The 12,325-nt window shown below is 44.6% G+C and overlaps 1 protein-coding gene across 1 annotated transcript in view; it reads right to left on the bottom strand.

Moving 5' to 3' along the window:
• Positions 1-12,325, bottom strand: part of cwc15 (CWC15 spliceosome associated protein homolog) — a 119,467-nt gene that overhangs the window by 61,894 nt on the left and 45,248 nt on the right. Inside the window, exon 5 of the mRNA XM_072577839.1 lies at positions 7,674-7,799. Within this exon, the coding sequence (XP_072433940.1) occupies positions 7,674-7,799 (126 nt within the window). The remainder of the gene's footprint in view (positions 1-7,673; positions 7,800-12,325) is intronic.

Raw genomic sequence — 12,325 nt, forward strand, 5'->3', positions numbered from 1 at the left:
TCCATCAACGGTGACCGATTCAACACAGACATCTGCTACAAACCCATCAACTCCCACAGCTACCTGGAGTACAGCTCCTTCCACCCTGCCTCCTGTAATCCCTTATTCCCAATTTCTCTGCCTCCCCCGCATCTACTCCCAGGGGGATCAATTCCACCAGAGAACTCACCAGATGGCCTCCTTCTTCAAAGACTGCAAATTCCCCTCCCATGCGGTCCATGATGCCCTCCAGCACATCGCATTCACTTCCCACACCTCTGCCTTCGAAACCGACCCCTCCAACTGCAACAAGGACAGAATCCCCCTAGTCCTCACCGCCCACCTCACCATCCTCAGGACACATCACATCATCCTCTGCTATTTCTGCCACCTACAAACAAACCCCACTACCAGAGACATATTTCCCTTTCCACCCCATCTGCTTTTCCTTTCCATTCCATCCACCATTCTCTTGTCAGGTCCGTGCCCCCACCAACCCATCCTCCCCTCCATGCCACTGCAGGAACTGCAAAGCCTGCACCCGCACCTCCCTCCTCACCTCCATCCAAGGCCCAAAAGAAGCCTCCCACATCCATCAGAGTTTTATCGACACTTCCACACATCATTTACTGTATCTGTTGCTCCTGATGTGGTCTCTTCTACACTGGGGAGACAGGACGCCTACTTGCAGAGCGCTTCAGGGACACCCGCACCAACCAATCCCACTGCACTATTGAATGCTTCAACCTGCCTCCCATTCCACCGAGGACATGCAGGTCCTGAGCTTCCTCCACTGCCACACCCTAACCACCCAACGGCTGGAGGAAGAATGCCTCATCTTCCCCCTTGGGACTCTCCGACCACACAACATCAATGTGGATTTCACCAGTTTCCTCATTTCCCTCCCTCCCTACCTCCTCCCCGCATTCCCAAGTCTAACCTTCCAACTAGGCACCACCCCCACGACCTGTCCATCTTCCTCCCCACGTATTCGCTCCACCCTCTTCCCACCAGAGGCGGGAGTCGAGCCCGGGTCCCTGGTGCTCTGAGGCAGCTAACCGCTGTGCCACTGTGGCACCATTTCTCCGTGTATTCCACGGGATCTAACCTTGCTGGCAAGTCTCCAATGAGGAACCTTGTCGAATGCCTTGTTGAGGTCCATGTGGCTCACGTCCGCTGTTCTGCCCTCATCAGTCCTCTTTGTTACTCCTTCAAAAAGAACTCAAATCAAGTTTGTGAGGCATGATTTCCCACGTGCAGATTTCCCACTGTCCCTGGTCGGTCCTTGACTTTCCAGGTGCGTGCGGATCCTGTCCCTCGGGATTCCTTCCAGAAACTTGCCTACCACTGACATCGGACTCACCGGTCTATAATTCCCTGGCTTGTCCTTACCACTTTTCTTAAATAGTGGTACCACATTGGCCAACCTCCAGTCTTCTGACGCACCTCACCTGTGGCTGTCGATGATACAAACATCTCAGCAAGGGGCCCAGCAATCACTTCTGAATAGTGGGAGATGACAATGTAAATCAACTCTGAATAGTGGGAGATGACCATGTAGATTTTTTTTATATTCTATCTGCAAGACAGAGAAACATACCACCCTACCCCTAGGCATCCAGTTTCTGGCAGGTCAGCAGATCAAATTAACCCTTTAACATCTCATTCCCTCCTTATAACAGATAACAGAAATGGAAGCTGAAAAAGGTGATTAGATTAGATTACCTACAGTGTGGAAACAGATCCTTCGACCCAACAAGTCCACACCGACCCGCCGAAGCGCAACCCACCCATACCCCTACACTTACCCCTTCACCTAACACTATGGGCAATTTAGCATGGCCAATTCACCTGACCTGCACATCTTTGGACTGTGGGAGGAAACCCACGCAGACACGGGGAGAATGTGCAAACTCCACACAGTCAGTTGCCTGAGGCGGGAAATGAACCCGGGTCTCTGGCGCTGTGAGGCAGCAGTGCTAACCACTGTGCTATCAGCTTATTCATAAGAATATTACCCAGTCAGTATTTAAACAAGTTATTAACACACAACGTACAATGATTATAACAACAAAAATTGCGAGTCCATGCAGTAGATAGGACCCCCAAGATTCTCCCATGTGGAAAAAAAAGTTCACCAGCAAAGTTCTTAAATTCAGTCCTTAGTGACCACTCCACCCGCTCCCAAGTTGAGTGGAAACGAGTCAGTTATCCAAAATCTACTTCAGAAATTCTAACCTGAAAACAAAATCCAGTCTGTCCTTGCACACCACTCCATGGAGAAATGAAGTCCATGGATAAGGGCAGTTAAATACTTAACCAACCTATCACCATCACCCTCACCTCCGTCTACTTATCGCACTCTCAGCTACCTTCCCCCTAGCCCATCCTCTCATCTCTTTACCCCCTCATCTCACAAGCCTCGTTCCTGAAGAAGGGCTCTTGCCTGAAATGTCAATTCTCCTGCTTCTCGGATGCTGCCTGACTTGCTGTGCTTTTCCAGCACCCCACTCTGTCTCCAGTATCAGCAGTCCTCATTTCTCTTTGTTTATCTTGTCCATGCCCATCATGATTTTGTAAACCTTTATAAGGTCACCCCCTCAGCCTTCACACTCCAAGGAAAACAGACCCAGCCTATTCAGCCTCTCCCTTATATCTCAAACCCTCCAACTCTGGCAACATCCTTGTAAATCTTTTCTGCACCCTTTCAAGTTTCACAACACCCTTCCTTTGGGAGGGAGACCAGAAATGAACACAACTGGCATTGTGTTAATATAAATAAACTAGGGAAGCTGGTGCAGTTTAATTTCAAACAACAGATCTACAATTCAAAGCTATCCTCAGTAAAATGGACAACAAAACTACAATGAATTGCTGTAAAGAGCATTCTGGAAAGGAACCTGATGTTACCTGGTCTGGCCTACATTCAAATCCAGACCCAGAGCAAAGTGTCCAACTCTTATGTTATAAATGAAATAGCCTAGCAAACAACTCCTTTCAAGGTCAATTAGAGCTAATCTTTCTGATGTTAATTATTCATGAAACAATCAAGAAAAGTTGGAAGTGAATAAACCCGAGCTATGGAGGAGTCGCTTGAGTTATCAAGGGGCGGGTATAGAGACAGCTAGTTACTAGTGCAAGATTGCTTGGGTAGTCATTTGTCACCAGTTGTTGTCAACAAGAGAGAGTTGGGGCGAAATCCTTGAGGAAATGCAGGGGAAAACAAAGAAGCCATTGCTGGGAGATCACTATAAATCAAATAGGTAGTGTTATGACTGAGATTGGAGGAGTGCACTGTCATTCCATTCCAATTTTGTCAGGCGTCACAATATTCAATAAAAAATTATTTTACCTAAGTCCCGAAATAATCAGTTGTATGCTTTCTCTATAGTAGATTTAGAATTAAAAGATCCATCAACCAGCTTTCTTTCACAAAAAAAAATTAATGAAGATTTAGGACTGGTTAATGTACACACAAAAACACAAAGAATTGAAGATGCTGGAAATCATAAATCAAATGAGAAATTGATGGAAAACCTCAGCAAATCTGGCAGCATCTGCAGAGGGAAAGCAGAGTAATGTTTCAGGTCCAGTGACCCTTCTTCAGAACTGATTGTAATGATGGAAGGTTCTGAAGATGGGGTAGGGTAGGGGGAGGAGAACTAAACAATAGATGAAGATGGACTCAGTAAAAACAATGACTGCAGATGCTGGAAACCAGATTCTGGATTAGTGGTGCTGGAAGAGCACAGCAGTTAGGGAGCATCCAAGTAGCTTCGAAATCGACGTTTCGGGCACAGGCTTGTGCCCGAAACGTCGATTTCGAAGCTACTTGGATGCTGCCTGAACTGCTGTGCTATTCCAGCACCACTAATCCAGAAAATAGATGAAGATGGAGTCCAGAGACAGAGAATAACAATTCAGCAGATACAGAATAGATAAAAGTCAGCCTGGAACAATGAACACCTGTTAAAGAGAACCATTAGTGGCTGTTAATGGGTTGTTTGTATGGCAACGCCTGTAATGACAAGACCTGGTGTGTGGGGGTGGAGGTAAGGACATGGGAGAAGGTGTTACTATCATTATCAACCACTAACAGTTCCCATTAGCAGCTATTCATTCTCCCAGGTATGCTCAATTGTTATTCTCTGCTCAGGAAAAAGAATCATGCTATAGGGAAGATGAGGTAACCATGGCTGATTAGGAAAGTCAGGGATAACATAAAAGCAAAAGTGAAAGAGAAAGCATATAATGTGGCGAAGGGCAGTGGGAAATCAGAGGATTGAAAAGCTCACAAAGACCACAGAGGCCAACAAAAAAATAAATAAGGAGGGAGAAGATTAAATATGAGGGTAAGCTGGTCAGTAATATAAAGGAATTCTAAGTTTCTTTAGATATAGTAAGAGCAAAAGAAAGGCAAAAGTGGAGATTGGGTTGCAATCTCTCCAACATTGTCTTGTACAGGACAAAGGTGGAACTGGTCAAAAAGTTGCAGAAAACGTTGTGAGCATGTGTGCTCCCCTCCCCCCCACCCCCTGCCCCAACAAAGGCAGCATTAGTCTTTGCCTTACCCCAAAGGCAGCTGGGTCAGTCTGGGGGCAGGGGCGCAGACAGGGGTTGGATGGTGGGTGTGGGTGGACAGGGTTGGAGGCAGACGGTGGGGGGGATGGGGGCAGTGTGGATTGGGTTGCCGGGCGGCTGCGGGTGGATGCAGATGGGGGGGGGGGAAGAGGCCGTGGGGGGGGTTCGCGCACGGTGTACTACTGTCTCATCTCCTGAATGGGGAGCACATTTAACAGAAAACTCCAAGCCCCAGAGGAAAAGCATTGAATCAATTAACCGAATAATCAATTACCTGAATGAAACAGTGCCGCCCATCTCATTCGTATAATCGAGCTTCCTCTGTAATTACTTCATGCCAGTCTTCACGGTGGAAGACATGCGTAATATCCCAAAAATTAAAGACAGAAGGGCCAGAGCCGAGTATCGCGGCCATTACCAAGGAGAAAGTGCTTGAAAAACTGAATGGTTTGAAGGTGGATAGACCATCTAGACCAGACAGACAACAATCCAGAGTTCTAAGGAAGATAGCTGAAGAGTTAGTGGAGGCAAAAGTGATGACTTTTCAGGAACCGCTAGAATCAGGAAGAGTCCCAGAGGACTGGAAAATAACCAATGTGACACCTCTGCTTATAAGGGGAGTAAGGCTAAAGATGGAAAATTAAAGACCGATTAGCCTAACCTTGGTCATGTTTAAGATCCTGGAATCAGTTGTGAAGGATGAGATTGGTGAATGCTGAGAAGTGTATAGTAAAATAGGGCAAAGTCAGCATAGTTTCATCATGCCTGACAAATCTGCTAGAATTCTTTCAGGAAGTAATGAGTAGGTTAGACCAAGGAGAGCCAAAGGATGTTACCTACCTGGACTTCAAGAAAGCGTTTAACAAGGTGCCACACAGGAGGCTGCTGAGTAAGATAAGCGCCCATGGTGTTAGAGGCAAGGTGCTAGCATGGATAGAAACCTGACTAGCTGGTAGACAGCAGAGAGTGGGAATAAAAGGGTCCTTCTTCGGATGGTAGCCGGTGACAAGTGGTGTTCAGCAAGGGTCGGTATTGAGACCACAACCTTTCACTTTATAAAGTAATGATCTAGATGAAGGAACTGAGGGCATTCTGGCTAAGTTTGCAGACAATACAAAGACAGGTGGAGGAACAGATAGCATTGAAGAGGTGGGGAGGCTGAAGGATTTGGAAGGTTAGAAATGGAAAAGAAGTGGCAGATGGAGTACAACATGGGAAGTGTGAGGGGTCATGCACTTTGGTAGGAAGAATAAAGGCTACTTTTTTAAATGGGGAGAAAATTCAGAAGTCTGAAGTTCAAGGAGCCTTGGGAGTTCTTGTCCAGGATTCTCTCAAGGTAAACTTGCAAGTTGAGTCAGTAGTTCCCTACCACTAATGAGAGGTTCTGTAATTGCTTAGATTATACCTGTTACCTTCTTAAACAATGGGACAACACTGACTATTCTCCAGTCCTCTGGGACATCATCTGTGGCCAAAGAGAGTACAAAGATTTCTGTCAATGCTCCAGCAATTTGTTCTTTTGCCACTTTCAATATTCTGGGATAGATTCCATCAGGACTGTCCATCTCTATGACTCCAAGACATGGGGACTTATCTACCTTAATATTTTTAAGATGCCCTTTTTAATAGCAACTTAGTTTAGAAATTTCAAACTCCCTCCTCCAAGGTCATCCTCCACAAATTCCGTTTCTTTGATGAATACCGACGCAAAGTATTCGTTTAGGACTTCACCTACCTCTTCTGGGTCCACACATAGATTACTTCCTATGTCCTTGAGTGGGCCAACCTTTCTCTGACTTGTCTTGTTTTTAATATATGTATAAGAAGCCTTGGGATTCTCCTTAATCCCTGTTTGCTAATGATTTTTCATGATCCCTTTTAGTCCTTCTACTTTCTTGTTGAAGTTCTTTCTTACTTTCCTTATATTTCAAGGGTTTTATCAGTTCCCACCCTCCTAGACCTTTTTGACAAGGTCATAACATCCCTGGTCATCCAAGGTTCACGTAACTCGCCATACCTATCCCTCATTCTCACAGGAACGAGCCTCCCTCAACTCTTATTAACTGCCATTTGAAATATACCAAACGTCCCTCACAAGTTGCCTCTAATCAAAATTCTGCAGGTCCTGCCTAATATTGTTGTAGTTTTCCTTCCCCAGTTTAACACCTTCACACGAGGGCTGCTGTTATCCCTATCCATGAGTATCTTAAAACTTTCAGTATTATGTTCAGTATTCCCAAAATGCTCCCTCATGGAACTTTACTCAGTTAGCTGGGCTCCTTTCCCAAAGCCAGGTGCAGTATAACCCCTTCCCTGGTTCAACTGTTTACATACTTTGTCAAGAAACTCTCCTCAAATGGTCCATACAAATTCTGGCCCTTCCAAGCCCATGGCATGAAGTGAGTCCCAGTCAATATAGGGGGAGTTAAAATCACTCACAACAACCCTGCCATTTTTACACCTTTCCAAAATCTGTCTGCATATTCTCTTCTCTATCTCCCATTGGTGGTTGTGAGGCCTGTATTATACACCTAGCATTGTGATTTCACCTTTCCTATTCCTCAGTTGTACCCATATTGCCTCATAGCACAAGTCCTCTGATGTATCTTCCCTCAGTAGAGTCGGGAGATACTCCTTTTCCAATAATGCAACTCCCCACCCCTTTCACATCCCTTTCTATCACTCCGGAAACTTCTCGCTATTATTAGAACTATTATACTTCTCATATTGAAACACAAATGTTTTAGACCACATCCTCGGCTATTTTCAGCACTGTTTCCCTGCCTGTTCTTGTTCTTAATCAGGTTTGCCTGTGTTTCTACCTCTCCCCCATTTCTACATCAACTGCCCTACTCCTCTGGCTCCCATCCACCTACCAAGCTAGTTCAACCACTCTGCCAAGTACCTTCCTCCAAAGAACCAATCTTATTCATTTTTAATGTTTTATTCATCCACAGCAATTTTGAGCTAGCAGAAAAAAGCCCAAGGAGGACGAAATGAAATCTTTAAATAAACATACATTTAAAAGTCACAGATTAGTACTTATACTGAACACATGCATTTAGATTTAAGGAAAAATTCAAAAATATTTTGAATAACTACTTAAAACTTACCTTTCGTGCTTGCTCTTCAGCACGTTCTTTTTTAATTTTTTCTAGCTCAGCCAAAAGGGCAGCAGTGTCATCATCATCATCGTCTTCACTACTACTGTCTCTCTCAGAATCTTCTTCCTCTTCTTCCTAAAAGACAATAGAAATAACAAAATACAAATATAAGCTAAAGTTACCAAGTAGCCAACATACCTTAGGTTGCTGAGGGAGGCGACAGAGAAAATAGCTGGGGCCCTGACAGATATTGCTGTGGCATCCTTAAACACAGGTGAGGTGTTGGAGATCTGGGGGGGTTGCTCAGGTTGTTCCCCCTGTACAAGAAGGGTAGTAGGGATATTTCAGGTAACTACAGACCAGTGAGCCTAACGTCAGTGGTGAGAAAAGTTGCTGGGGAAGGTACTGAGGGATAAAATCTATATTTGGAAAAGAATGGGCTTATCAGTGATACACAACACAGTTTAGTGAGGGGGAGATCGTGCCATACCAACTTAACAGAGTTCTTTGAAGAATGGACCACTTTGCTAGATGAAGGAAGGGCTGTAGATGTCATATACGTGGACTTTAGTAAGGCGGTTGATAAGGTTTCCATGGAAAACTAATGGAGAAAGTGAAGTCACGTGGTGTGCAAGGTGTTCTAGCTAAGTGGATAAACAACTAGTTGATCAACAGGGTCAGACAGTAGTAGCTAAAGGGAGTTCCTTGAAATGGAAAAAGGTGATCAGTCGCATTCCACACAGATAAGTGCTGGGGCCACTGTTGTTTGTAATATACATAAATGCTCTGGAAGAGGACATTGTTGGTCTGATCAGTAAGTTTGCAGATGACATGAAGATTGGTGGAGTAGCAGAAAGCATAGGGGACTGTCAAAGAATACAGGAGAATATGGATAGACTGGAGAGTTGGGCAGAGAAATGGTAGATGGAATTCAATTCAGGCAAATGTGAGGTGATGCACTTTGGGAAGTCTAATTCTAGAGTGAACTATACTATAAACGGAAGAGCCTTGGGAAAAGTTGATCAGCAGAGAGATCTGGGAGTTCAGGTCCATTGTACCCTGAAGATGGCTGCACAAGTGGATAGAGTGGTCAAGAAGGCATATGGTATGCGTGCCTTCATCGGACGGGGTATTGAGTATAAGAAATGTACAAGGCTTTGGTTCGGCTGCATTTAGAATACTGTGTACAGTTCTGGTCACCACATTAACAAAAGGATGTGGACGCTTTGAGAGGGTGCAGAGAAGGCTTACGAGGATGTTGCCTGGTATGGAAGGTGCTAGCTATGAAGAGAGGTTGAGTAGGATTGTTTTCATTAGAAAAAAGCAGATTGTGGGGTGGACATAATCGAGGCCTACAAAATCATGAAGGGTATAGACAGGATAGATAGAAATAAGCTTTTTCCCAGGGTGAAGGATTCAATAACGAGAGGTAAAGCGTTCAAGGTGAGAGGTGAAAAGTTTAAGGGGAATACACGTGGCAAGTGGGTGGTAGGTGCCTGGAACGCGTTGCCAGCAGAGGTAATAGAGGCAGGCATGGTAGATTCATTTAAGGTGCATCTGGACAGAGGTATGAGTAGGTGGGGAGCAGAGGGTTACAGATGTTTAGGAATTGGACGCTAGGTTTAGACAGTGGACTTGGATCAGCTCAGGCTTGGAGGGCCAAAGGGCTGTAAATTATTTTTGTTCTTTGTTCTTATGTCAACATCCTTAGGGGTTATGATTGGTAAAAAAAAACTGAGCTAATCTAGCGAAATAATACTGTAGCTACAACAGCAGGTCAGAGATTGGGAATTCTGTGGCAAGTGACTCACCTCCTGACTCCTCAAAGTCAGTCTACCAAGGCACTGTTAAGAGTGTGATAGAATACTCTCCATTTGCCTGGGTGAGTGCAGCTCCTACAACACTCAAGAAATTCAGCACCATCCAGAATAAAGCAGCCTATTTGATTGATACTCCAACAAACCTCCTACATTCATTTTTTTCACTACTGACACAATGGCAGTGGTGTATAGATTTACAAAATGTACTGTAACAAGTTATCAATCTGTTTGACTACAGCATGCAATTCAGTAGCCTCCACCAGAGAAAGATAAGGCCAGCAGATTCATGTAAACATCTTCAAATTCCCCTCCAAGCCACACAACATCCTGGCTTGGAATGATACAGCCATTCCTTCATCTTTTGGGGTCAAAATCTTGAATTTTACCTTCCAAACAGCACTATGGATGTACCTACCACTGCAGTTCAAGAAGGAAGCACATCATCATGTTCTAAAGGGCAACTGGAAATGAGGAACAATTGTTAGCCCAGCCAGCAAAACTTATAACCCATGAATGATTTTTTAAAAAATTGACTGAAAGCAACAGTTGTGGTAAATGGTTGTTTATCAAACTAGAAAATGGTCGATAATGATGTTCGCTAACAGTTAAATTGTTTACCTAGCGATTGAAAAGAATTCCTCTAGTTATATTGTGATCACTGGGACAATAAAAAATTCAGAACTTGAATGAAGTGGACCAGATCTTATGCTTTTTAATTGTTGTAAAAGCAAAGCTATTTTCATCTAATCTTTTAAATTCATCATACTTGTGCAACAGAATCTACATATTCAGAGATTTCACGTTAAGTAAGACATAATCAATATATGAAAAGGTTAGGATTTCAGTTTTTGGCCATCAAACAGCCATATTCTATTTACATGGCATGGAATTTCAGTGCACTCATGAACTGCACAATTAGGCCACCTAGTGACTTAAATCCTCATTGCAGAAATGTGAAAAATTTCAAGCTCCCATTAATATAGATAAACTAAATTAATCACCAATACATCCTGAAAAGAATGAAAAGTTATCTATTTTTGCTCAACTGCAGTTCAATATATCGGCTCCAAAAAATAAATTTATAAAGAAAATTGGTTTATAAAATCTCAATTCACTTGTGTGCAAATTAGGATAAGTACAATAGCAGTGAAATTTGGCACATATTTACAAAACTGAAAATGTGCTGCTGGAAAGGCGCAGCAGATCAGGCAGCATCAAAGAAACAGGAGAATCGACGTTTCGGGCATAAGCCCTTCTTTAGGAATCTTCATTTCTGAAGAAGGGCTTATGCCCGAAACATCGATTCTCCTGTTCCTTGGATGCTGCCTGACCTGCTGCGCTTTTCCAGCAACACATTTTCAGTTCTGATCTCCAGCATCTGCAGTCCTCACTTTCTCCTCACATATTTACAAAAGCAAAACAATACGTATTAATTCGTATTTTGGTTGATGGTTAGATATCTAATGCAGCATTAGATAGTCATGCAGCATTATCAGGATACTGACCATGTGCTGTTTAATAAGAAATACATACAAGTTGTGTTTTTAGATTAGATTAGATTCCCTACAGTGTGGAAACAGGCCCTTCAGCCCAACAATTCCACACCAACCCTCCGAAGAGTAACCCACCCAGTCCCATTTCCCTCTAACTAATGCATGTAACACTATGGGCAATTTAACATAGCCAATTCACCTGACCTGCACATCTTTAGACTGTGGGAGGAAACTGGAGTACCTGGAGGAAACCCACGCAGACACGGGGGAGAATGTGCAAACTCCACACAGACAGCCCGAGGCTGGAATCGAACCTGGGACTTGGTGCTGTGAGGCAGCAGTGCTAACCACTGAGCCACCGTGCCACCCTTGAGTAAAATTTTGGTGGGAGAAAGTGAGGACTGCAAATGCTGGAGATCAGAGTTGACAGAGTGGTGCTGGAAAAGCACAGCAGGTCAGGCAGCATCCGAGGAGCAGGAGAATCAATGTTTTGGGCATAGGCCCTTCAAGAGGAATGTGGCTTGTTATTGGGGTGGGGGGTGGATTATTAGGAGGGGGTGGGGCTACAAAGGAAGGTAGTTTGAGAGTGCGATAGATAGATGAAGGTGGGGGTAATGGTGACAGGTTGGAAAGGAAGGTGGAGCGGATAGGTGGGAAGGAAGGAAGATGGACAGGTAAAACCGGTCATGAGGGCAGTGCCAAGTTAGATGGTTGGATCTGGGATAAGGTGGAGGGAAGGAAAACGGGGAAAGTGTTGAAATCAACATTGATCCTGTGTGGTTGGAGGCTCCCAAGGTGGAAGATGAGGCGCTCCTCCTCCAGGCGTCAGGTGGTTGGGGTTTGGCAATGGAGGAGGCCTAGCACCTGCATGCTCTTGGCAGAGTGGGAGGGGGAGTTAAAGTGTTCGGCCACAGGGCAGTGGGGTTGCTTCATGCGTGTGTCCCAGAAATGTTCTCTGAAGCATTCTGCAAGTAGGCGTCCTGTGTCCCCAATGTAGAGAAGACTGCATGAGGAGCAACAGATACAGTAAATGATGTGTGGAAGCGCAGGTAAATCTATGACAGATGTGGCAGGTTCCTTCCAGGCCTTGGACCCAAGTGAGGCGAGAGGTTTAGGTGCAGGTTTTTCAATTCTTGCAGTGGCAGTGTAAGGTGCTGGGAGGGGAGGGTGGTTGGTAGGGGGCATTGACCTAACAAGGAGTCGCGAAGGGAAGAGTCTATGGAATGCAGGAAGGTGGTGAGGTCCGTTTATAGGTGTTGCAAGTGGCAGAGGATGATATGATGTATCCGAAGGTTGGTGGGGATGAGGGTGAGGACAAAGGGGGGTGCTGTCCTTGTTACAGTTGGAG

This window comes from Chiloscyllium punctatum, chromosome 9 (assembly GCF_047496795.1).
Source record: "Chiloscyllium punctatum isolate Juve2018m chromosome 9, sChiPun1.3, whole genome shotgun sequence".
NCBI classification, from domain to species: domain Eukaryota; kingdom Metazoa; phylum Chordata; class Chondrichthyes; order Orectolobiformes; family Hemiscylliidae; genus Chiloscyllium; species Chiloscyllium punctatum.